The sequence below is a fragment of the Cucurbita maxima genome, unplaced genomic scaffold (assembly GCF_002738345.1).
Source record: "Cucurbita maxima cultivar Rimu unplaced genomic scaffold, Cmax_1.0 Cma_Scf00020, whole genome shotgun sequence".
In the NCBI taxonomy this organism is placed as follows: Eukaryota; Viridiplantae; Streptophyta; class Magnoliopsida; order Cucurbitales; family Cucurbitaceae; genus Cucurbita; species Cucurbita maxima.
Window position 1 is genome coordinate 2,125,365 of NW_019272036.1, and position 25,962 is coordinate 2,151,326.

Genomic DNA, 25,962 nt, shown 5'->3' on the forward strand with positions numbered 1-25,962 from the left:
GGAAAAAAAAAAAAAAAAAAAAAAAAAAAAAAAAAAAAAAAAAAAAAAAAAAAAAAAAACACCCTGATTTAGGAATATACAAGTAACAAAAAGAAAAGGAAAAAGGAATAAACAAACAGAAGCAAATTTGCTAGTAATACTGAAGGGAGCAGACCTTTGTGGCCTATAGTTCGTTCAGATTCATAAATTTCATGATCATTTCCTCCCTGTTCAAAAACAAATGCAACAGGATTATGTCAGTATTTAATACCAAAATAAAAAATTCAGTTGGAGCACTGAAAAGACAACATTTTCCAGTCAATTTGAATCAACTCATAAGCATTCGGGCATGCAATAATATCAAATATGAACACGAGTCACAAGACACTGAAGAGATGTCAACCAAACATCAAAGAAGGAAAAACCAATCAAAACTAAGCTGGAAGAAAGTTGTCGACAAAAATTCTAACAATAACCTTGTAAGTTTTATCGCCAAAGAAGTGGATTTCTTGAAAGTCTTCAAGATACCTCAAGCAATATGTCTTGTCCCAACCTTGAGGAAAGACCTGTATTTGATAATTAGCATGGTCGAAATAGATATCAGTCGTGCTGTTTACTTATTTACAATGATAATGCTAAAATTAAACTTTACTTACATCAAAGCTTATTTGCCCTCCTATGGAGAATGTCAAATTCAGATGTGCAAATTTCTCCCTAAGGATAGAAACCATTTTAGGGCGTATATTCTGGACCTGAATGTAGATTGCAAGATATATCTCAACTCATGTCCTCAAAATAAAAATGCGAGTTAAAACCAGAGATGCTGACACGACTATCGAAAAATTGGGATTAGTGTTCACCTTATCATACTTCTCAAATTCATCTCTTTCTTCTTGGCTGCAGTTTCGCCCAATTGGTGAGACATTAAGCATTCCATTTCGGAACTCTATGAATGTTCCCCTAAAGATACAAGAAAATAAACAATCTGAAATATATCATCTGAAATCAGATACACAAGAAAAAATTTCAAGGCTCCAGCCCACTAACCTTTTTATAGGGATATCCAAGTCAGCAATATAATGAAGCGTAAAGTTGATAAGATTCTGCATTTTTTGGCATTAGAACAGTTCAGAATACCAATGCTCTATCAGCTACTTTTCATGAGAACAAAGAGGATGCGAAGTTTATGGATTTCTCATTACATTGAATCACAAGGTAATTATCTTTTCAAACGTTTGATGTTATTACCTTTTTTTTTTTGTTAGGATAACGAATACTTATATTCGCATGGGATAAACTGACCATGAGACTTTGACAAATGTACCTTGCAGCTCAATTCCCGTGCAATATCTAGCTTCCAACTACTTTCTAATCATTTTTTCCTTACCTTCAACGACAATCCTACTGACTCTCACTCTCACTACCCACCATCTCTGCCACTATTATTACTTTAGTGATTTCTTCAGACAAACTCTCCCACTCCACATGCACAGCTTCTTTCATCTTCCTAACTCCCTTTCTACCCTGCTTTCCCCCTTTCTAGAATAGTTGAACCTTATTTAGTGGCCTATCAATAGCATATGCAACATTTCATTTAACTTTATGAGGACATGCTAAATCTCTCGAAATTTCACAATAAGTTCAATCAATGATCGGTTGTGACATATGAGAACAGGTAATTGTGCACAAAGGTACTAATCTAATGGCCTCAAACATGCAGACTTCCTGTAAGTGATCATTCCTTTTGTCCCAGTCAAGAGATGCCCTGGTTACCCCGAGAATGGTTCATAAATAAATGGAACAGTGGGAAAAATAATAAGTTGTATATTACCTTGAGATTTTCTTCTCCAAGATGAGATTTCAAGCTCTGCACAGATGGAAAGGAACATACAATCACGTAAAAATGGATCAAGTACAGAAAATAAGGTAACATAAGAATATATTGTAAGGGTTTCAAATGAAAGTTGCTCAAGCTCAAATAAGCAGGGAAGTAATCAAAGAACTGCAGTTTCAAATAGAGTAAATCAGCACCTGCGGCATTATAAATCTTAAAAGAAAAATGTTGTCATTCATAAGTTTTCCGTTCTTTCACCTGAGACATGTTTTTCTTCATTCATTTAATGTGAGATCATTGAACTACCATGAAGGAATGAAGAGGAAGCATCTAAGTAAACAATGGCTTTGAAAATCAGGAAACCTTCATATAGAAATATAATATAACGAAAATATTTACTTAATTAATTCCTAACCATGGTTTTTCTTATCAAAAACTGTAATTCAGCCAATCCTTCTTGTTCAATGAGAGGTCAAATAGCATGATTGGATTTATCAGAAAGTAGATATCTATTGAAATGAGGTAACAATTGACGGATTTATGCTCTTGAGATCACTTGGTCCCAAAAAAATACACAAATTCATACACACATGTACAGTTATATTAAACATCAGAGTAACATTAAAAGGCCATCATCACCCATCAGACATCTAGCTAATTGTATAAAATCTAGATCGAGATGCAACCAGTACCTGGGTGCCAATGAGCTTCCCATCTTTATGTGCCACAAGTCCATTCTCAGAGAACACATAATCATAGTCATTAATAACTACATAACAAGCATAGATTATTAGATTACATTACAATCACAAACATTCTCTATTTAATGCTCTGCACAAGCTTATGAAAAAAAAAAATCAGAAAAACGAAAACTTGGAAGAGCAGACAAAAAATGAGAAAGATTACCAATATTTCAAATCAAGCAAAGACCATAGACAGAACATCATAATCAAGGAACAAGATAAATGAGTGCATATATAAAATTTCTAAGCGACAAATACTGAACACATTGTTTCGTTTGACAGTTGGCACACAATAAATCAGTTGCTCCAAGTGACTTGCCATGAAAGAAAAGAATCGAAGTCCATTAAAAACTTGCCTGAATTTCCAAGCTGTTCTGAGATCTTTGAAAGGTCAGATCCTCCCACAACACCAACTGTAACAACCTGTAGTATTTATAAAGGATGAGAAAACTTCAATAAATTTCGAGCTTACAGGGAGAAAATAAAAAAGAAGAAAGAAGAAAAATGTTCTGCATAGATGCTTCTTTTCATTGCAGTAAATCCGATACCTTTCGGAGCTCTTCCATAAATTTGAACATCTGTGGAGTAGCACCCTGAAATTTAACAAAAATTTTCCTTCAAAAAGATACTCCACACAAACAATATGGAACAAAGTATCATATAACGATGACTGAATACTGATACGATAACATTCATCATCCAACAGATCAACTAACATCAGGAAACATATTTTTCTTTACCTTTCTGGGAGCTGTTAGAGTCCCATCAACATCGAATAAAGCAATGACTCCAGGTCTCCTCACAGCCATTAGACTCGATATATCTCCTTCTGCCAACAGAAACAACATTTCCTATTACAACCTGATCGAATATCTTCAAATCGCTTATATGGTAGAAACATAAACCAAATCGTAAAACTGGAAAAATTCCTAGAGCTTCAATCATCAAAATTCATTGCTTAAACAAGATCAGCATTACAATTTTATAAGTCTCAAATCTCCAAAAACCACAGGGGAATTATAACTCGCAGCGAAACACTAAGGCCTAGGCAGATTCATGATACAAACAGATGGTATAATATATAGAAACAGAAATGAAGCTGAATTAATTGGTCATACAAGGAGAAAACGAAAAGGCAATGTAAGAAATACTTGAGCTTAAAGATCGCGTCACTGAAGTGGAAGCAGATCTCAAATGGCGGAAGCTGATAGCTTCTTCGTGGAGGAATATGCGGATGAAATCTTGTGAAGTGAACTTACGATTGAAACTTCAACGACGTGCGCTTCAGATCTGCTGCCTATTGAATAAGGAACCGAACCGAACCGAACCGAACCGAACCGAGCCATATGGATTTGGTTGAGTTCCATTCCTCGGTCCGATTTGGTTCCTTACCCACCGGGCAGTACTTGCATGGAATCTTCCTCTTTTTTCTTTTTTTTTTTTTTTAAATCGTTGATTTTGAAAAGATTTTTCAACAACTCGTTTTTTCAAACAAATCTTAATGCACAAGATTAGAAAAATAATTTATGGAATTGAAGAAGAAGGATATAAGACTACTACTATTCTCCGTAATAATTATAAAAGTATAATAGAGCTGAACTGGATTAATTAGGTTGACTTTACTAAAAAAGTGTTAATTCGGGATCAATAAAAAAAAAAAAGTTGAAATTGAAATAAGAAATTAATGATGAATTGTAATCCCAAATTTAGACTAAGTTTGTTGTTTATTTGAAAGATTTATTCATCATGGAGACGAATAGAAAACAAATCCAAAACGGAATTAAAAAAGCTCTACGATCTTATGGTGAGTTTGGAATTCATCATTTTTTGAAATAGTCTAAAAAAAAATGAATTCAATTTGGTTGGTATAGTTTTATAAGTTTTATCATAGTATTTTTTTTTTTTTAATTTGATTAAAAAATTTTATTAAAAATCATGTTCTAGTTTAATTCATATAGTTTAATTTTGTAACAATTTAGTCCTTATGCATTTTTAATTTTGTAACAACTTAATCTTGATTGTAAAATTCAAGAGAAAAAAAAGAGGTTACTGAAATTTTTGTTGGTAATCAACGGGTGAAAAAGATAAACGTGTATAAGGTTAGTTTTGTCTCTATTTCTGCAAAAGATAGCGAAGTTTGGTTGAAGGTGTTAAAATTGGTATTAATTCCTTTGGTAAGATAGGTTTTTATGGGTTTTATTTCTTTAGCTAGAGTCACCGTCCATCGATTGCTTTGATTGTTGCAACGACTTATAGGACACAAACAAGGAAGCAGCTAAGGTCGATTTCCATTAGAGTTGGAAATCACCCATGAAAGAAACGAAAATGTGAACATGAAAAATCATGAATCATCAATATGTAAACTTGTGATGTTATTTTAAGCTTAAATTATATGTGAGATCGCAAAATAGGACACGAATTCTTATTGAACTCTATGATACTCTATTGCTAACCTATTGAATCCTATTAGGATTGTGTCCCCAACAACTAGAAGGTTACATTGAAGTCACTCCCCGATTGAGTTATTTAGATTTAAGATTCAACACCTCATATTAACTACTACGATATGGTAGATTAGTTGTAAAGATTGAAAAGGTGAGTTCAAACTCACTAAAATATGAATAAGATAATTAGACAATTATAAATCAATTTTTAATCTCATATTTTCTAAACATTATTACCGATACCAATTATTTTGAAGATTAAAGCTATTGAAGATGTACAATAGAACTTGCCAATTTTGAGCACTGCTTTTCCTATTTACTCAAACTATCATAATGTATTCAACAAATTTATTCCGCTCACTATCATGAGAGAGATTACTACAAAGATGATGATAAAGCTTACAAAATCATAAAAACAAAATTGATACCAAGCTAAAATGACCATGGCATAAAATTAGGAAAAATCAAAATTTGGTTTAGGATAGCATTTTATTTGGTAGTATAAAGAGAATGGAATGATGAAAATATGAACTCTAAACTTCCACCACCCATAATTTAAATGATGATAAGTATCACCTTAAATACAATAATTATGGGAATAATATATAAATATATATATATAAATCCTAAGAACTTTTCTCAGAATTGTCAGAATAGAGACCTAATTCCTATGTTCAATGGTTTGGCCCCGAGTTATGAGTAGAGAGCTTTAAATGATGCTTATTTTTCATGAACAAGAGGGCTGTAAATAGGAAACCACATATTTTCTTTGATGTATTCAATAGTCTCCTCCTGCAAAAGAAGCAATAAACTCAGCAAATTCCAGTTCAAAGGTCATGAGAATTATGTTTTCTAAAATTATGTCATTATCCTCAGATAATTTAGGAAAATATATATTTAGAAAAATAGTTCGAAAGTATACGATAATATATATTAAGAAAAATGAATATATATATTAAGAAAAATGAATCGAAAGGATTAACATTGATCATTAAACACACCAAAAAAAACAAGACACTTCTGAAAAATGGTTGTCAAATACACGTTTTAATTAAAAAAAAATTATTTTGAAAACAATTTCTAAACAAGCTTACTAAAAAGAATAGTCCAACAGAACTTTACATAAAGCTAATTTCCAATAAAGATCAAGGACATTTAATATATCTATAAATATGGACCTTTTCCACGGTGGAGATGTTAGAAAAAGGGGGGGAAAGGCAGATGCCTTCCTTTTTTAATACTAATAATAAGGTAGGAAATTTTGAAATCACGCTCAGTTTAAGTGTTTCAAGTTAAAGCTCCATTATCAATTATGTCGTTTTCTTTTATATTTGTTTCTGCAAGTGTGAGTTAAGCTAACTTACTTTTTCCATTTGCCTGAGCTCTCTAGGCCCCACATCGCCATGACCCTCTGCCAAATTCTCCGAAACAGCACTCCGCAGGACTGCAGCTCCGACCTCAGCCGTGATTTCCCGAATGCTGAATTTTGTATTAGATATTATGGAGGTTAATAAGCCAATCAACTAGTATAAACAATGAAGTCACCAGATTGTGTTGATTCAATTAATGACAATTTGAAGTCATATAAAACAATGAATCCTACCTATCAATTGATGGGTACAAAACACCATTTTGAACTTCTTCATCAGTCATATAAGAAGCAAGGCTGCATATATGACAACATCATATCAGCACCCTTGGAGATAACAATATCATAATATTTAAAGCACTCAAAAAAATTCATGAAATCCATACCATTCTGCGGCTGCTTGCAACATTCCATCAGTTATAAAACGAGCACCCGATAGAAGAGATCCTAACCCAATCCTGCATTGCAAATGATGATAGTAATAGAAACAATTCACTCATCGAACTTTTACAAGTTCAAACTAACACAGTTTAAGGGGAAGATACTGACCCGGGAAACAGATACATGTTATTTGCTTGATTTACATGGCCAAATTTTCCATTACCTGTAAGTTGTTTTGCAGAAAGTCGCATAAAACTAATTAGTTAAAGTGCCAGAGTGAAACTTATATTTAAAAAGTAGAAGGGCATCCCACAGAACGATATTAAAGTGATTGTTCGGTATGGTGCCAAATGATTTCAACCATTTAATATAAACAAAATATATAAAAAAGAAAGAAAGAAAGATACCAAAATCAACGTTCTCAAAAGGGCTTCCACTAGCGAAGACTATGTTTTCTCCAGCATACTTGAAAGCATCAGCAGCAGTGCATTCAGCTGGTAAAAAAGAACATATAATTAGTTTAAACTGTAAATAGCAAGCTAAGTTGAAAATTATTGAATCTTAAAAAAACAAACCATTCATAGTGGGATTTGACATAGCAAATATTGCTGGTTTAGTTGAATCAGATTCTCGCATTGCCTTGAGCACCTAGATTAATCACATCAAATATGAGAAATAGAGGAAAGTATGCACAACAGTGGAAATCCTCATGCATGGAGTATGCCATTGGTTAAATGGATGAAGAAAGGACAATGAACTCTCGAGTTTATATAATTCTGTCTTCGTAATTATGAGGCTGAACTGGACATCAACAAATTATAGACATGACTTGTGTGTAATTTACTTGAGTGACGTTGAACTAAAGATCATATATGTCGGCGAGATAATACTTTTCTAGCGTTGAACTAAGTTCCATTAACGATGAGAAGATAAACTAGAGCATAAGTACCTCCTCGTTGAAGATACCGCCAACTCCGGACAAACCTAGAAGAACATGCGGCCTGATCTTTTTCACCTGAATAATGATTATGATCTCAATGAAGATGGTCGAAAACTTCTGAAGAGCAATGGCAAGAACCCCTCGAAGAGTGTCAAGGAAATTAGTTCACAAACGATGAAGGAATATGAGAAAGCTTACCACTTCTAATAGACTGGCTCCTTCACTAAGTCCCTCAAGCTCTCTTGGGTCTTTAGCAAATGGTGCAGCTGCTGAATCAATATTTTTTCTATCTTTCGTGATAAGGCCCTGTTCAGTGACATAATTTGTTTTAGTCAGATACGTGTAACACGGTGTTAAAAATGTAGCAACATCAACCTGCTAAAGTTCATTACATCACAGGCATTATTAAGATATTTAAGGAATGAAAAGCATGAAACAGATTAGATTCACTTCACAAAGATTAAAAAAACCCACAGACAATCTACAAAAGTTAACATCAATGTTGATTTCCTAAGAAATTAATATTCTATAAATATAGCATTTGCATCAACGGTAAGTCTATCCCAGTAGGTCCATCAAGCTAGCAGATTTAAAATCAGCCCACTGGCTTCAGGAAATTAATAAATGAAAGTGTCGAAGTCAAGAAGCATGAGTTATAGGTAAGCTAGCGTAGAGGCATGACAGTTTATAGCGTTAAAAGAAAATGAATCTTTTTGCCAATTAACATTCAATTTGTAATGTGGAAAGATAATTGGTCAGATAGATGAGATCAGTCCGCAGCCTGAACACAACTCATGCCAAATCCATGAGGAGGAATATAAAATTTATAGAATAGCTCTCATGGAAGGAGAAATTAGCAAAATTAATGCTGACATTGATAAATTGAATTTTAAAAAAGATTTAAACCTCTTTATCGATTAGGAAAAATTGATTTCTTGCAGTAAGGTCACTGTTCCCGGCCATTCTCGAAAGAGCCTGGACAGCCATGTTAAGAACGCCAAGCCCTGCACTGAAGTCGAGAAGAGAGAGAAACAAAAACAAGACTGTTGAGACACATGAAGGTTAAACCAAAAGGATTGAGCTATAGTTTTTAAAATTTTCTTTCCTCTTATATTCACATAATAATAATACATGAATAAATAGCGCATTCATCTTCCACGGCAACCAGTTTTTGTTTAAGCAAAGAGGAAAATGCATATGATCAGGACCAATATTCCTATTTTGAGTGAACGGTGAACAATTAATTTCTGACAATACCTTCCAGCCCCTACCACAACTATCTTTTGGTTAGTAAAATCACTCAATGGCCGCCCTTGAGCTCTCACAGTTCCCAATAGTCCAGCGAGAGCAACACCAGCAGTTCCCTTAATGAAATGAAATAAACAAAAATTAGTGTCCTTTTAAGTCATTAATCTACCGGCAGAATACCCCGCAAGTACTCACTTGTATGTCATCATTGAACATGCAGAACTTCCTACGATAACGTTGTAATGTTTCGAAAGCCCATTTCATTTGAAAATCCTCAAACTGACATCATAAAAAAACCAAATTACGAGATTATGAGACTGATTGCAGTGGAGTGAACGTCAACAAAAGGCCAAAACTTAAGCCTATAAACCTGAACTATAGCTTTGGGCCAACGTGTGTGCACGGCTTCCATAAATTCATCAACAATTGATAGATACTCTTCTCCCTCCAGTCTTGGTTGCCGAAGTCCTAAATCTGTCATACTAAATCGTGTGACGTGACATTCTATGAAATGTCTAGAAGAAATAATTCACAGACCACGAACATTAAACAAAGTGCAGGCAAATAGACACCAAAGAAGATAAGAATTGAGAGAGAAAAAAAAGAAGCTTAGGAGAAGAAAACCCAGATCACAAAGAAATATGAAAGAAATAGAATAAAATGGAGTTCTTAGTAAACCCAAATATGTTGAGATCCCTTATTAAATACAGTTTGGAACTTCCTAAAAAATACAACCAGTAATTGGCTCCCATATATCTGCAAATCTCGATATTACTACCGGCCTTTGCATATGTTGAAGGGAAAAAAAAATCTCATCCGACAAGGTTAAACGATGGCCTAAACGAGCAGAAGGTCAATAGAAGCGAGATCAAGCAACAATTTTTCTCTTTAAGTTATTACAAATATTACCTAGGGTCCAAATAAAATACTTCAGCACAAGAGAAAACAGATGTATCTCATTGCACAAACAAATGAAGATATAAGCGCAATAAGTTACAAGGGAAAAAATTAAGATGAAAGAAATGAAAGCTTCTCTTCACTTACAAAGTCGATCATTAAGTAACTTCTCATTGTTAGTACCAACATCTAGCATTACTGGAAGAATCTGTCAATTAAACAAGGGCAAAGACTTAATGAACTTCATGAAAGTGGGGCTCAGAAAAGTTGTTCAAAGTTTAACACTTCTAATCATAGGGAAAAAATCATCACCATTAAATTACATCAGTATTTACAGGTAGTGTACAAATTCATGTAGAAAAAACTGCAGACTGAGGGTTACCACACTATCAGGAGTACATGCAGGAACAGTAAAAAAATATATTGGAAGATTCTAAACATGTTCATAATTATTTTAAAAATAAAAATTTAATGTTGTTACTGCAAATCATGGAGATCTTATTAATCTTTAGAATGAAAAATGAAGATCCACTCTAACCTATTAAACCTCTCATCATTGTATATTGAGCAATGATCAACTCTGAGAACAGATTGGATATTAAAGGTGTAAATGCAGGGATAAACATAGTCAGAAGCAGAAAAAGCAGGCTCAGACGACACTGTCATAGACATCTGCTCAGATATTACAAGAAAAAACATACTCTTTGAGGGTTGATGCCAGCAGCTGCAACATACATATCCAACTTTCCTATGGGTATTCCTATTCCCTGAACTCCAAGGTCACCAAGGCCAAGAATACGACTTCCATCTGTCAGGACAATCATATCAACCTGCAGTTGAAAGGGAAAAATAGGAGGAACTTTAGAAAAATATATAATTAAGGCATAATAATTAACCAATTGATAAATGAAACAGCATCTGTTATGCTTTGAATAACTGGGGTACATTTATACATTGATAGACCGTTATCTCAATGTACCAATTGTGTCCAGTTACCTTGGTCTCTTGAACAACCTAAAGATTTTTTTTTTTTTTTTTAAGTAAACAATTTAAAGATTTTGAAGAAGAATACCAAATGATTTTTATTAACAATTCTTGAAAATCAATAAAGCATCAAGCTTGTCTAATAAAAATGAACAATATACTCTCTCTATATGAAACAGAAATTATCCAGGAATCATTGGGGAAAATATATGTAGATATAATCAGCTAAATGCAATTCCTAAATGCTACTGAAGCAAGAGAGGAATGTAGAACTCTCGAATTTAATGAAACATGTGAGTTATCATATTCGAAGATGTATTAAAGAAGTCTTGGTCATTATATTCTATATATTCCAAAACTCGCAAGAGCATGGTAATATCAATACTATATCTGCTTTCACTCGAAAAAAAAAACATTCTTTATTAAAATAGAAAATAAGAAGAGAAAAAAAAATGATGGAAGATGCTGCAAGGTCAACAAACCTGCTGTGCTGGCCAATTATAAATCATGGACATCATTTCTCCCTTATCCTTTGCACTGAAATACATTCCACGTGGACGTCTGAATAACCCAGAATAGTTTTGACAAACTAAGCCCACTGTAGGTGTGTATATTATTGGAGCAAAGTCTTTGATGTTATCAATAAGGACCTAAAGTGAAAAGCTCTCAAATCGGATCAGAACAAACATTAATTTACGAGCATCTAAACAACATTTTTGCAACTTACTCGATAGTACAGTGTTTCATTTCTATCGTGCAATCTATTTAAGATCCTCCATTTCGCTAATGAAACAATACCATCTGGTTGACCATGAGTATTCCTCTCCAGTGATCGATATGATTCCACTAGAAAATTGAACAAAAAATGCAAGAGACATTCAAGAAACGATTTTATCTCTAATGCTGCTAGGGATTGAAATTCTTCCAAAATACTAAAAGAAGTCTTTATTCAGTACCAAAGTTGTGATTATAATTATTCAATCTCTTTCGTAAGTATATTACTTTTGTAAATTGTAATTAGCTCAACTTAGGGGTACTTTTTGTAACCATGATAGGGATGGATAGAACAGAGTTGCAGCGTCTCGCATAATCAATAAAGATATTTCTTTAAACAAAATTGCGACTACAAGTGCAATGCCCTATCATAGATGTTTATAATAACCTACCAAACAATGTCTAACTGCACTACGTAATAGCCTACAAAATTTTCATTACAATAATCTTCTTAGTTATCCATTGATATGTTTCTTTTCTAAGGGATTGACCTAAGTCATTCTGATGGTAGACAAGTGATGACAACTTAAGATGAAGCATGAACTTACTGAAACGAGCATATTGTTGCTCAAATGATATCACTCGTGGAGGAAGAAGGCCACGGATTCCTAGACGGTCTCTTTCAGTGAGAGGAAATCCAGTATCCTGTTCTTTGAAAATAAAAAGGGACAACTTTAAAGAGAGTTCCACGTGACAATGATACGATAATATGTCAGATACAACCATGGGATAAAGAATGTTTTCTTTTTAGAAATATAAAAAGAGACAGAGATTTGGGTACTTCCAATTTTGCAGAATTTAAGAAACAAAAAAAAAAAAAAAAAAAAAAAAAAAAAAAAAAAAAAAAAAAAAAAAANTACGATAATATGTCAGATACAACCATGGGATAAAGAATGTTTTCTTTTTAGAAATATAAAAAGAGACAGAGATTTGGGTACTTCCAATTTTGCAGAATTTAAGAAACAAAAAAAAAAAAAAAAGAAAAAAAAAAGAAAGAAGAAGCAAAATACATACTGATGAAGAATTAAAAAGTGATGATCAAACATCAATTTCCTAGCGAACATAAACTTGAAGAATTAACGCCTTAGTCTTAAAGAGAAGCCCCAAAGAGTACTTAAAAACCGATTTTAGAAGCACAATAACTAAAAAAAAGCTTGATTTGTTTACCATGTTAGAAACATCCAAGTATAAGTACAAAATTCATGAAGATGTTCCAGTTATCACCATGAATAGAGACACCTTCACTTCTGAAGCCAGATAGAAATTCGATCCTATCTTAAAATTATAGAAAACTATGTATTTTTATGCACTTGCATTCATCCGTACGCTTACACCAGAGAATATAAACAAAATGCTTAAATTCATTAATTCTACTGAAAAAAAAAATTGATTAATTACAATAAACTAAATCTAAAGCTCCTTGGAATCTCTTTGTCGGGGCAAACAACCGAAGGAAATTCCTACATCAAAATATCTACAACTTCTAATACTGCAATAAACGTTGGTACCATAGGAAAACATAGCCATTACGAAATAAAACAATTGTCAAACATGTTCATCACATAAGCACTTTTAGATCCTTTTTTCAACTTTTGAGTAAGAAACACTAAAAAGTACAGTTTTGAGAAAAAAAAAAAACTACAAAGCAATCTCAACTCATACACTAACTGAACCTCAAACGAGTGCCTACAAACAACTAAACGAAAACAACATCCAAAAAGAGAAAACCGAAAAAAACAATGAAACCAACAGAAAAAACTACCAAACATGAAGAATCAAAGAAAACAAAGGAAGCAACGCACCTTGTTGAACCAAGGATCATGGAGAATATCAGCACCGCGCTTATGGACAATACACGGTCCAGGAATCGCAGTCGAGAACCGCCTAGATCGGCGCAAACTCGCCAAAGTTAACCTCGCAAGGTTCCACATCAAACTGGATCTAGAAAAAAGAATCAAGAAAAGACCAATCTGATTGTCGGAAAACCAAATGCAGCACTGCCTCAAATCTAATACTCTACTCCAAGAAATGTTCCAATCAGATTAGAAAAAATAGGATCCAAAGCTCGCAGAATCGACGCTGTGAATCAAAGCAATGCTAATTGAGTTGCATCTAAAGAGATTGAAATTGTAGAGGCTTTGTTCATCGCAGTGGAGACATAAATGTTGCAGTGAAAATATAGCGGAAGCAGTTGAAGCTGTACAAGAATATTGGAGACGGGAAGGGGCCGGGGGAGGTTCGTTCTCAAAATCGGGCAGGAGAGAGAGAGAGAGAGAGAGAGAGAGAGAGAGATATAATAAATCATTGTAATATAATTTATATAAAATAAAATAAAAAGAAACCTTCAAATATATACTTTCTTTATTTAATTTCTCACTTTCTAAAAGTATTTTGTTTTCATTAGCTAATATCATTGAGTTCAAAACTCAAGGTCAAATAAATGCATATCAAAGTAAACTTAAATTTAGAAATTAAAATATTTATCGAACATTTTTTAATTCAAAAGCTTATTAAATAAAAAATTAAAAAAATAGATTTTTAATCGTATGACCTATCCATTGCAAATGTTTAAAATAATAGTACAATAAACGTGATATAAAAAAAAAAAAAAAATTAGTACAACAAGCTAAACAATATTGTACAAACCTAGAAGTTATATATAAAAATAATAATTAAAAAAAAAGTAAACTTTTGTTATATTATTTTACATTGACAATTATTATTTTTTATTAATATTTTTTTTATTTAAAACATTCCTTTTAAGTAATGTTTTCGTAATTTTTTTATTAAATTTTGAAATGAGTTTTTTTAGTTTTGAAATTTCGTTTATAATTTTGAAAATAAAAGAAAATAATATAAGATTAAACAAACATTAAATTCTTATAACAATATATTTTTTTTTATTTAGACCGAAATAAATGCTATTTTTTTGGTTTTTTATAAATTCCAAACACAACAATAAAATAATTAAAAATAAAAAATAAAAAGCTTTTTTCCCCTTATATTAAAAAAATAAGGGGAAAAAAGGGAAGGAAGGTAAAGGTAAATTAGGAATATTATTATAATGGAAAAAGAGGACAGTGCCGAGCGAACGCCAGGGAAGAGCTGCCCGAAAAGGGAACGGGCAGACTAGAGAGAGAGAGAGAGTAGCGATTTGAACAGAGTGGCAATTATGGTAATAGTTGCCTAATCTGAGGAGTCCACGTGGCCAGTTTCCATTAGTATTTGGTTTGCAGGGGTGCAATAATAATCTGCGGCGTGCATGACTATCGTAATCCAGTGAGTACCTGCATCGGATTCGAGACACGTGGCGATAGTGAGGAAAGATGATGTAGGGGATGGTCTTATTTCCATAAATAAATTAAAATTTGGTTGAAAAGTCAAGAAAGGACAACTGACGTTCTTTTTGGGAATAGACCCACAAATTGAATTCGATGGCTAAATTGTAATTTTGGTTTAAGATATATATATATTCATTTATTAAGATATTTTTCAATATATTCAAAAGAATATCTTTTTTTAGAAAACAAAAAATTAGATTAATTTATTATATATGCATCTTTTAAATTAGACATTTAAATTTCACTGAAAATTTTTTCAAAAATAAGTTTAATTAATATTTATTTCTTTTAAAAAGTCGAGAAGTATTAATAAAATTTTAATGCGAATATTTTTTATTTGGTTCGTTGAATGATATTAATTTTAATTCAACTAGATTTATTTTTTTATTTTGTAAATATTTATCCCTAGATAAAATAAGATAATTTTCCTTAAAAGCTTAAAAAAAATACATTTTGAACTATTTAGATTTATGGGAATCAAATTTGACAAAGGAGGATTAGATTTATGACCTTTTCATTTGAAGACATTAGCATACAATTATTCTCATTCATTAAAAGTAATATTCACTCAATTAACATTAATTTTATATATTATATTATATTTCTTAATTAAAAATACACTACTAAAATAATGTCATTGAGATAGTTTTTGTGTTTTTTGAAAAAATAGTATATTCAATCATTTTTTTAAAAAGAAAAAGAAAATCTTTAAATTTCAATTAAAAATAGATTGAATTATATACATTTCTATATGTAAATGGAGAAATGAAATGTGCAAATTTATTTTAATTATAGAATTAAAAAATTGAAGGAAAAAAATACACCTAACAGAAAAAAACAAAGGACAAAAACGTCAATAAAGGATTCTTTTACTATGAAAATCTTAAGAAATTCATGCATTAGAGGCCTCTTATGGACATAGGCATCTCGAGATACTTGAATATTTTATCGAAAACTCTAGATTTTCACTAAATAAACCCTTACTAATATATCATTTCAATCATACTAATTAACATCTAAATGATGAATCAAATTACCTAAGCGTCCCATTTCGCTTCAATAGTTTTATTTTTAGTGGTTCGATTAATTTCTCTATAAAAAAAGAAAAAAAAAAATCAAGTCATTTACTCTATTAAAAAAACACATGGGGGTACCTATGAAAAAGAATAGTTTTTATTATTTATCTTTTAATCAATACATTGAAATAGAAAGCATCTCAGGACCAAACTTGATGATCGAAATTTTTATTCCTCATTAAATCAAAAGCCAAAAAAATTTGACGAATCAATCACTTTCAACTCATATATTATATATATTATATTTAGATAAATAATATTTTAAATATTTATTATTAAAAGTCTATTTAGCTTTCCTTATATTGATTTTGACAATTTAATCATTCCAATTACATATATTTTTTAGTCAGAAAAGACATTAGAAACTAAATTACAAATTTGGTCCCTCGTTTTAAAGTTAATAGGGGTAAATTTGTAATTCCACAAAAAGGGTAAGGCTAAGAAGGAAGCAATAATCCAAGTCAAGTCTTGGCAGCATTGAACAATGAACAGATGGAAGAGGTGAAGCATCAGAAAATGGAAAGGGCCAAATAAATGTAATTCATTCAAGTGGGAACTGAACTGGATTCGCCCTTAAGAGATAAGTATCAACGTCCAACACTCATTCTTTGTAATGCCCAAAAGAACCTGGATTGATTTTCTTGATTTTCTTGCTGACTGCAGCGGCAAAACTGCAGCAGCCGGTTCATCTGTTTTTGTCCACTAAATATTGCAGCACAGAACCTGGGGGTCCTTGAGGGAGAATAAGAATTTTGAATTCTTAAGCGTTGTAAATTCCCACAACAATAATAATAATACTAATAATTCACAAGGAATATTCTTGTTGTTCTAGAAATTTGACATCACCACCATCCTGCATGATGCATTGATAGGATGGATGTAAAGGGCCTACTCAAGTGGAGTTTAGACCAAAGCTGATGCTGAAAGAAAGAAAAACCAATACTAAACTTTGCTTTTGGAGAAGCAAACTCGTCGAACCGACTCAAACCGACCAGAATGGAGCCAACTATTTTTGTTTATGAGAGAGTAAGAAAAATGATGAAGAAATTGAATTTGAACAATCCAAACTAGACAGAATTTCTTCCTTCTGGGCGTTATGGGAACACTTAACTTTAAACATGGCTATTAAAACAAACAGCAGCTTATTTTGGTTACTAATAATTTGTAGCAGAAGGAGACAACCAAATACAAGATTGACATAATTGGGAAATATAACACCCAAGAGCTGAAAATTTTAGTCTCTGCAATTACCAGATCCAAAGACCTCTCCAACTGCAAATCAGGAATGCAGTTTCTGGCTCATATTTTCTTTACTCAATTTTCATATGATAGATTTAATACTCCTTGTTTCCAAAATTCTTGCACCAGAGCTGTGAAGGAATTGGCCGAACGGGATTGTGTGGCCGTTGCTGCATCCAAGTTAAGAAAAGAAAAATGAAAAAAGGTTACTTCTGATGATACTTGAGACATAACAAAAATGTCAGAAAAGCTTGTGTCAGGATGAACAGAATCTGATTCCAATGTGAATGAATTATGGTCCATATGCTCAATCAGGAATATATATAGAGGGCGGGGAAGAGCTTCCTGCCTTAAACAAAAAGAATGAACTAGAACTTTGAAATCATATTATAAGAGCTTCATATAGTGCGGTTGTGCCATTTAACCACTAGAGTGTGGAGTTGCTTGTGGCAGAGTTTTGGTGAATCGGATGTTTGACTTATTATTTCGTACCAAATAATGAAGAATACAAAATAAATTTGAATTAAGAGCCTAAGGAGAAGTACCAAATATATAAAAATCATGCATTGCTACTGTGTATGATTATTTCCTACATTATTCTCCCTCCAATTCCTCTGACCAATGATTTTAAGTTTTAATTCCAAAGATGCCCCTCAACCCACACATCATTCTCAATTTGGATATGACACCATACTTTTCTCCCCTCATGAGATGAGAGGGAAACTATTCTTAATCTCTTCAACATTGTAAATCTCTTTGAGAAAGCATTCGTTCTTAACATAAATAGAAGAAAATTATAGATTTTGGGCATCAACTACGAAGACCCTTTTCATAGATCTCTTTGCCTCTAACATCAGATGGAAGCTAAAATCTTGGTCAATCTCTTGTTCACAAGTTCCAGTCAATGAAAATCATTGCAATGCCTTTTGGGCTCTAAACTGCACTAATGCCTTTGGATCTGTTATTAAAAGAATGGAGAAGAAGCTTCACAGATGAAATAGCTCATCTTTGTCCAAGGGGGGGTCAACTTTAGTTGAGTCAACTCTTGCCAACCTTCTCACTTACTATAAGTCTAGTTACTTTGCCCATAGAAGCGATCGTTATTGTGGAGAAACTTTCAAATATTTCTTATAGGAAGGTACACATAAAAAGGCAGTTGTCACACTTGATCAATGGGAAGAAGGTCCAACCCCCTGTTGGGGAGGGGGTTGGGTATTGGCATATCAACGCAAGACACAAAATTCTTATTACTAAATGAATTTGGAAGTTCTATATAGAAAAGAAGGTCCTTCATTGAAAATTTGTTTTATCCAAGTTTGGAAGCTCTTCATAAGTTATGGCCTAGTACATACTCTCATACACTTCGCTAAGTTTACAAACAAAAGGAGCTCAAAGAGAACCAAGCTTAAGTAGAATATGGCTTCACTGCCAACATTCTTTTTAGAAGACTTGTGGATAGGAATGACATCCCTTCTTGCCGATGCCTACACCAAATTTCCTTTTTTAACCAAGTGAACCTTTCCTTCCATTAAAGATTCATGAAACTTCAGTACTTCGGCTCGGGACCTTGATTTTAGAAGACTTTTTGAAGATGCTTTTTCTTCTTTTTTCTAGAGAAAGAAACTGTGAATTTCATTGATGAATGTCCTTACCACCAATGGTGGACTACAAATTACTGTTCAGATTATACTAAGTTAAAGAACGCTCTTTCCCACCTTCTTGCAGCCTACCACCAAATTCCAAAGAAAGGCCACTAAAAGCAAATAGCTTCTTCATGGTGTGATAATTATCAGCGAACCTTCCCAATCAACCACTTCATGTCACAAAACCATTTGGAAAGGCAAACATCCAAAAACATTCAAATTCTCCTTTGAGCCCAGACCTCCATGGCATTTTTATCTTTGTCAGCAAATATGGGATGAGTAACAATATGAAAAATAGCTGAAGTTTCTGATCGGGCAGACTGAGAGTCCTTGGTTCTTCATTGGTGAGTTTTTTTTTTTTCTTGCTTTTTCCTAACTGTACCACTCTACAAAACTAGAATAAGATATTTAAATTTTCTTGAGGTCTTCCCCATACTGTGAAAGTTTATATAATCCCCTTCTCTTATCTGAAAATTTGGAAAAACTTCCAATGCAATATCTATTGTCGTTAGAGTTGAACACCCGATTGCCCTAGTTTTATGTGTTCAGTTTTTTGATATTCGATTTTTTTTTTTTTTTTTTTTGTAATCCAGAAAGAGTGTTAAGACCTTATATATCCCAAAACTAAAGATCACCTATGAATCAACCACAACGATGCTACTGATTAAACCCATCCAGACCACAAGTATCCTGAAGCGTTCAATAGTGCGCTTAACAAAAGGCAAAAGAGAAATGTACGGTTTACTAGCAATAGCTCCCGACATAAGAGATAAAGATTCAACCTTAAACAAACCACGCCCTAGGGTTGCAGTTAGATCCTTCGATTTTTAGTTAGGGTCGAAACGATGTAAGTTATAGTTCAAATTTTATTACTCCAACTCGTCTATCTATAGGGGAAAAATAGAATGAATCCATGTTCCCCCGCCCCCCTAACCCAAAGCAACAATTAAAAGAAATATACAAAAATCCATAAGTCGAATAATCTTTTTATCGTTAAACAAACAAAAAAAAAAAAAAGCAAGGAATTGATAGACAAAAATGAGGATATAGAAACCTCAAGCTCTGCAGATTTCATAGCGATAGGGATGCAGATGAGAACGATCCCGGCCATGGCAATAGCAGTATTGCGTTTCCAGTGCTTGGGCCGGCAATAAGGTCCTCCACTCATGCTCCAAACCTTAGCCCTAAAGTCCCCATGGGCTTCCCCATGTCCATGTCCATGTTCACCTCCTCCCATGGCTTCACTGCACACTGAAACTGGAGATCAGAAATGGAGGTCAAAACCAAATTAGCGATCAGTTTAGAGAAATGAACCGAGAAGAGATGGATTTCGTCGATTATTACTACCTGAAAATTTGGGGATTTTGATCGCTAGCCAACGAGGAAGAGCCCGTGTACACTCGAGAGGCGGTGATTTGGGGAACTATCGATAAAAACGTCGTTGGGCGAGGAGATTTTGGTCTTTTTGCACCAACGGGCTCAGTATTATTATTATTTTAATTGTTTCTCATTTTTTAAATTCGAAATCAAACCATCTCCTTTTTAAAATGAACATGATGTTAATATTAATTTAACTGACATGACTTTATTATCACATTTGAAATCACCAACTTAAACAATAGTAAGATAAATATAAATTCTCGTGACTTTACTTAATTTTTTTTAAAAGATCTCGTACCAATGAATTTAGTATTTCTTACTTATAATACGCATTTTTTCTTTAATTTACTTGAGATTATATAAAATTCATGATATATTTTAATTATACTCCTATAATTTAAAATGTTTCATTTTTTTCCTAAACTTTAAATTTATTTATTTATTTACATATAAAAACCAATTATGTCAACTTTATTATTAAAATAAATAAAATAGTCATTAAGAGAGAAAAACAGACTATCAAAAGGGATATCAAATTTAAGTAGAAATGATAAGACATAGTAAAATCACGTGTAAAGAAAATTCATTCTCCTCCTACCAAAAGGGATATCAAATTTATACGAACATGTATAGCGAGCAGAGCTATTCTACAAAACTTCCTTTGATTGTGAAGGGCTAAGCATAGAGAATTGGGAAAGAGCGATTTTTCAAAGGAAGATGTTTATGGAAAAAAAAAAATGGTAAGAAATAATGGATACCCTAGCTTTGGAATAAATTTGAAATAGATTAAGAGGTTTAAGATTTTAAAATTTTGAATTAGAGATTTTTAATTGTTTCTTAAATTTAATTGTTTTAAAATTTAAAGGGGTCAAGATTAGATTTATTTTGGTATCTAATACTAATTTTATTAAAAAGAAAAGAAGGGAAAATAGTTGCGTTTGGATAAAATGTTAAAAAAAAAAAAAGGGTTTGTTTTGTTTTAAATGAAATAAGAAAAGGAAAATGAGCTAAAATAATTTAGTAGAGTTATTGAACTAAAATTATTATTATTATTATTTTTCCTTCTGTTACATATCGCCATCTGTCTCACGTTTTCAACGTTTCAAAATGCGTCTGATAGAAAAAGATTTTCACACTCTACAAGAAATGTTTCGTTTCCCTCTCTAACCGAGGTGAAATCTCCACAATCCACCCCCTTGAGACTCAATAGTCTGACTCTGATACCATTTATAACAATGGCCAAACCTACCGCTTGTATATACTTCAAATCTCACCATCTTTCTTTCCTTATTACTAAAACATATTCTGCAACATTAAAATTATTAATGTATTTTATAGGTCTCAAACTCGCAGAACAAATTGTTCATCATTTCTATAATATGAAAGTAAAAAATAAAAAAAAAAATCATTCATCTTCTTCTTGAATAAAGGTTTTAAATTAATTTGCAGCAGTTTACTGACCTTCATAACCAAACAAGTGTCATTGAGTCTTCAAAACCAAACCAACAAGTGGTTGGTCATATTGAACATCACTCTTTAGTCTCGGCTGCAAGTGTCAATCTGACACCTTCATTGAATGAAACAGGAGAAATGGCAAGTTTTTGAACCAGGTTACTGATGTTCATTGAAATGTCTGCAGGGGATTTTACCCCTCGATCAATCTGAAACGTTCAAGACAAAACTAAGACTCATACCAAAAGTAGAAATAAGTTGCCATAAGATCATAGATTTTCACCTAACAGCAATATATTTAGCCGACTAAAATAACAGTCTGATGTAAAGTGGGACACCTATGGCACAACAACAAATAAGAAACCAACTATTAGACGTACCCAAAGGTTGGTCAATTGAAAGATGTCCGAAGAAAATTGTGAGATCTCACATCGGTTGGGAGGAAAACGAAGCATTTTTTATAAGAGTGTGGAAACCTCTCCTTAGTAGATGCGTTTTAAAAACCTTGTGGGAAAGCTTGAAAGGGAAAACTCAAAGAGGACAATATTTGCTAGCGGTGGGCTTGGACCGTTACAAATGGTATACCATCAGAATCAGACACTGGGCAAGGTGCCAGCGATGGGGGTCCCATCGATTGAAGAAGGGAACGAGTGGCAACAAGGACGCCGGGCCCCAAAGGGGAGTAGATTGTGAGATCTCACATCGGCTGGGGAGGAGGACAACACATTCTTCATAAGGGTGTGAAAATCTCTCCTTAGCAGACACGTTTTAAAAACCTTGAAGGGTAAGAGGACAATATCTGCTAGCGGTGGACTTGGACCGTTACAGAAATGCTAGAAAACATTGGCCATTTGAAATGTTTTTGGTAATATTTCTCAAGGGGGTGTTAATGGATGTGCTAGTTCGACAATCATATGCTGATATTGAAAGGCTTAATTCATTCTATGATATCGAGAAGATCAAGAAGAAAACATACTGATGATGCAGACACTCTTTTGATCAATGATTTGTTATGCCCTCTAATTTCTGCAACAGTCTCGGCCATTTCAACACGTGATAAGCGATTTGGTCCACCAACATTTAACACCAATTGCATTTGCTTGCCCTCTGGAATTCACTCATCCATAATTGCAAACAGATAAGAGACTAACTTAATATAATGAAGGAAAAATGCATGCATACATGTCAAAACTGAGGAGAAAAATAATTGAACAACTATCAATCATGAGCATGAACATAGAGTAAAAGTTCCTCTCACCCCCTCATAAGAAACTGATCAAATTGTGAACTATCTATCACGGTAAGTAATATGTTTATCCACAGTATGTACCTGTTTTTTCTTTTAAACGGTAACAACCGAAGTTCAAGCCTAAGCCCACTACTAGTAGATATTGTCCTTTTTGGGTATTATTTTTCGAGCTTCCCCTCAAAGTTTTTAAAATGCGTCTGCTAGGGAGAGATTTCCACAATCTTATAAAGAATGTTTCGTTCCCCTCTCCAACAGATGTAGAATCTCAAATAAACAATCATTTATTCAACATGGCCTTCTTTGAACAACAATTGTTCTATAGGTTGTACTCCTCCTCCCTTCACCACCCCCATGGGGATGGTCTACTAGGTTTAAACTACTCTTCTTACGACGCTTACCTAACTAACATTAAACTCCGACTCTATCCAAACTTTTCTGATTATTCCAGTATTTCTCACTTATTCAATTGTTGCTGAGCAAATTTTAAATCAAATGGTCTTCTCCTGAAGGTAATTTTGATACGGACATAATATATATTGGGTATAAAGACTTTCCGACAACTTTGTCCTCGAGTTCTAAGGATACAGTAATTTATGCAATGCGGAAGGATTTAACTGCAGGGGACCTGGGAAGCACCACTTATATTATCATTTATCAATACTCTACAAAATCCATACCTGATATCCATGTCTTAATCAATGTTATTATGACACTCACGACATCCTTGACATACACAGGACATCGAAACTCATCATGAAAGAATTCAACTTCATTTCCTTTAGATAAAGCAGCATCGATCCACTGTATCAAATGGATACAAATTAATTGCTATGCATAAAGAAGTTGAAAAACTATCAAAATATTTTTGTACCTTAACTAAGTTAGATGGTTATATAAGTTAATGTTTATTCACAAATAACGATGACATAGTTCCCTTCCACTAGTTGTTTTTAAAATGGCCAGAACTATATGCTAGAACTTGCAGACATTTATCTTTACAATTCAAAATATCTATAAATGCATAAATGTACAAGAACATTTCAGAAGTACAGCATAACGAAGGACCATGTACCTGAACTGGAAGAGATTTATGAACAGGCGAGATGGTCTGAGGACCAAAAATGATACTAGATCTCAAGATTGCAAAGTTGGAAAATTTCTCAGAAACATACTGTTCAGCTGCTAGCTTTGACTTCCCATAGACATTCACAGGAATGGTTTCATCATCTTCCTTGTAGAATGATCTCATGCCTTCATAAACTAGTGGGAAAATAAAATCAAGCACTACCCAGTTGAATTATATCATAAAGACTCAGAAAGATGTCCTGTCCAACAGACAAAAGTAATATCTTATATTTAATGGAAATTTTACTTGACAAGATGCAAGCAAGTAGGAAACGATGATTCTCAAGTTACTTACAGTCAAAATACCAAAATCTTCAAATGACTTCTATAATTGCACTGAGATTATAATTCCTAAGAATGGGAAGTCCTTAACATTTAAAAATTTTCTAACGTTCCTCTATGCTTTTAAGAGTGTGTCTATTTAATCAATGCATTGAAAGAAATATTTATACGTCATAAGTTATCAATTTTCTGTCTACTCCAAATTAGCATTTAGAGGACGCACTAACTATGTTATTAGAAACTTATGCAGTGAGTTGATTTTGTTCAGGTTCAAAGGTCTTCTAGCGTAAGCATTGCCAACGAGAGCTTTTATTTATATATACAAGTGTTCAGACTCGTGAGATCCCACCAATCAAATGAGTTTTTCCTTGCTTAGATTTTGAAATGTTCTAAAAATTTTATCTATCGGTTGGAGAGGGAAATGAAACATTCCGTATAAGGGTGTGAAAACCTTTCCCTAGTAGACGCGTTTTAAAACTTTGAGAGAAAGCTCTTGAAGGGAAAACCCAAAGAGAACACTATTTGCTAGCGGGAGGCTTGGGCTGTTACAAATAGTATTAGAGTTAATCACCGGACAGTGTGTCAATGAGAACGTTGGGCCCTAAGGGGTAGATTGTGAGATCCCACAACGGTTGGAGAAGGGGAACGAAACATTCCTTATACGGATGTGGAAACTTCTCACTAAGAAGCGTGTTTTAAAAACCTTGAGGGGAAGCCTAGAAGAAAAAATCCAAACAACAGTATCCCGCTAGAGTTGGTGCCCTTAATCAACTTAAAATATCAATAACCAAGTAAGAGAAATAATAAAAATAATAACAAAGAAGTCAAGAGTTACCTTGATCAGTTGATAGATGAATGAGAAGTGTATTCATCTGTTCAAAGCTCAACAACCAATTTCCAAGAGCAGTAGGCACGTTGATAGACAATGCAGAAGCAGGGTCTGTTTCGCAGGCACGAGGTACAGAGACAGCAGCACAATTAACAACAATATCGGGCTGGTAATCGAAATCATATTTCAGCACTAAATTCAAGCAATAATGACGCTCCATCTTAGCACACACAAAATAAACGATAACTTGAATCGGCAGACGAGAGAGGCAAACCTGGCCAAATTTCTGGACAATGGCATCGAATCCTTGACCAGATTTCAAATCAACTTGAAAAGCAAGCAGATGAGGAAGAGCTCGCACCAAATCATCAGGCGCGAAGGAGTGATAAGTGAATGCGAGATCATATGGAACTCCATCGATGTCGGAAAATCCTGATAGAAGATGCTGACCTAAGTAACCTGTGCCGCCCAATACCAGAACCTTCTTCTTGCTCATATTTGTTGCCAGAAATGGGAAAGTCGCTTCTGATTCTTCGGAAGAGAAAATGGAGCTCAATTCGGGTTATTGAATGCGAGTGGATAAATGTAATGGATTCTCACGCTTCTAAAAAGTTCCCGTTCGAATCTGTTCATGATTCATCGTCCAAACTTGAAATTGCAATTGCAAATGTTTTTTATCAAATGGTCTGAATTAATATTGGTTGGTTGAATCATTTTTCTAATACTTCAAAAAAAAAAAAAAAAAAAAAAAAA

The 25,962-nt window shown here is 33.4% G+C and overlaps 4 protein-coding genes across 7 annotated transcripts in view; all 4 read right to left on the minus strand.

Moving 5' to 3' along the window:
• The window catches only part of LOC111494190 (phosphomannomutase), a 4,436-nt gene extending 574 nt beyond the window's left edge, over positions 1 to 3,862 (minus strand). The window contains exons 1-11 of one of the 3 annotated variants that reach the window (XM_023144069.1): positions 3,708 to 3,862; positions 3,297 to 3,385; positions 3,105 to 3,149; positions 2,913 to 2,979; positions 2,506 to 2,582; positions 1,811 to 1,846; positions 1,027 to 1,082; positions 840 to 939; positions 636 to 731; positions 456 to 545; positions 155 to 206 (exon numbers count right to left, since the gene is read on the minus strand). In XM_023144069.1, the coding sequence (XP_022999837.1) occupies positions 155 to 206; positions 456 to 545; positions 636 to 731; positions 840 to 939; positions 1,027 to 1,082; positions 1,811 to 1,846; positions 2,506 to 2,582; positions 2,913 to 2,979; positions 3,105 to 3,149; positions 3,297 to 3,365 (688 nt within the window). In that variant the 5' untranslated portion in view covers positions 3,366 to 3,385; positions 3,708 to 3,862. Of the gene's footprint in view, positions 1 to 154; positions 207 to 455; positions 546 to 635; positions 732 to 839; positions 940 to 1,026; positions 1,083 to 1,810; positions 1,847 to 2,505; positions 2,583 to 2,912; positions 2,980 to 3,104; positions 3,150 to 3,296; positions 3,386 to 3,534; positions 3,621 to 3,674 lie in introns of those variants that run through there. The other 2 variants (XM_023144070.1, XM_023144071.1) reach the window with 2 other exon arrangements.
• A 1,608-nt stretch (positions 3,863 to 5,470) lies between these two features.
• LOC111494177 (NAD-dependent malic enzyme 59 kDa isoform, mitochondrial) lies at positions 5,471 to 13,852 on the minus strand. The gene is made up of 19 exons (XM_023144053.1): positions 13,396 to 13,852; positions 12,142 to 12,238; positions 11,547 to 11,665; positions 11,302 to 11,469; positions 10,537 to 10,665; positions 9,983 to 10,043; positions 9,309 to 9,412; positions 9,134 to 9,217; positions 8,948 to 9,054; positions 8,597 to 8,699; positions 7,889 to 7,996; positions 7,700 to 7,765; positions 7,326 to 7,398; positions 7,158 to 7,244; positions 6,919 to 6,973; positions 6,756 to 6,827; positions 6,604 to 6,666; positions 6,365 to 6,479; positions 5,471 to 5,792 (listed from the first exon to the last, which is right to left on the minus strand). The coding sequence occupies exons 1-19, from the start codon at positions 13,522 to 13,524 to the stop codon at positions 5,721 to 5,723; spliced, it is 1,812 nt and encodes a 603-aa protein (XP_022999821.1). The 5' UTR covers positions 13,525 to 13,852; the 3' UTR covers positions 5,471 to 5,720.
• Positions 13,853 to 17,037: 3,185 nt separating this feature from the next.
• LOC111494197 lies at positions 17,038 to 20,344 on the minus strand. Its single transcript, XM_023144078.1, has 3 exons — positions 20,240 to 20,344; positions 19,947 to 20,149; positions 17,038 to 17,419 (listed from the first exon to the last, which is right to left on the minus strand). The coding sequence occupies exons 2-3, from the start codon at positions 20,127 to 20,129 to the stop codon at positions 17,345 to 17,347; spliced, it is 258 nt and encodes an 85-aa protein (XP_022999846.1). The 5' UTR covers positions 20,130 to 20,149; positions 20,240 to 20,344; the 3' UTR covers positions 17,038 to 17,344.
• A 1,152-nt stretch (positions 20,345 to 21,496) lies between these two features.
• Positions 21,497 to 25,870, minus strand: LOC111494187 (spore coat polysaccharide biosynthesis protein SpsK). 2 transcript variants are annotated; one of them, XR_002720141.1, is made up of 7 exons: positions 25,484 to 25,870; positions 25,216 to 25,375; positions 24,046 to 24,233; positions 23,651 to 23,774; positions 22,701 to 22,831; positions 21,734 to 21,933; positions 21,497 to 21,577 (listed from the first exon to the last, which is right to left on the minus strand). XR_002720141.1 is itself a non-coding variant. In XM_023144064.1 (6 exons), exons 1-6 carry the CDS (start codon positions 25,703 to 25,705, stop codon positions 21,802 to 21,804), a joined length of 957 nt encoding a protein of 318 aa, XP_022999832.1. In that variant the 5' UTR covers positions 25,706 to 25,870; the 3' UTR covers positions 21,602 to 21,801. The 2 variants fall into 2 exon arrangements, 1 of the variants encoding a protein (XP_022999832.1); XM_023144064.1 differs by lacking the exon at positions 21,497 to 21,577 and having other exon boundaries at positions 21,602 to 21,933.
• Between the last annotated feature and the right edge of the window lie 92 nt (positions 25,871 to 25,962).

Excerpts from the sequence above, each read along its gene's own strand:
- LOC111494177 (XM_023144053.1), bottom strand. The coding sequence starts at position 13,524 with ATGTGGAACCTTGCGAGGTTAACTTTGGCGAGTTTGCGCCGATCTAGG. Across the intron at positions 8,700-8,947 it reads GTTGTGGTAGGGGCTGGAAG|TGCAGGGCTTGGCGTTCTTA; the intron begins GTATTGTCAGAA and ends TCTCGACTTCAG. Across the intron at positions 6,667-6,755 it reads TTGCAAGCAGCCGCAGAATG|CCTTGCTTCTTATATGACTG; the intron begins GTATGGATTTCA and ends TCATATATGCAG.
- LOC111494197 (XM_023144078.1), bottom strand. The coding sequence starts at position 20,129 with ATGGGAGGAGGTGAACATGGACATGGACATGGGGAAGCCCATGGGGAC. Across the intron at positions 17,420-19,946 it reads TGAAATCTGCAGAGCTTGAG|CAACGGCCACACAATCCCGT; the intron begins GTTTCTATATCC and ends ACTTGGATGCAG.
- LOC111494187 (XM_023144064.1), bottom strand. The coding sequence starts at position 25,705 with ATGAGCAAGAAGAAGGTTCTGGTATTGGGCGGCACAGGTTACTTAGGT. Across the intron at positions 25,376-25,483 it reads TTGTCCAGAAATTTGGCCAG|CCCGATATTGTTGTTAATTG; the intron begins GTTTGCCTCTCT and ends TTCGATTACCAG. Across the intron at positions 21,934-22,700 it reads AAAGAGTGTCTGCATCATCA|ATTGATCGAGGGGTAAAATC; the intron begins GTATGTTTTCTT and ends TGAACGTTTCAG.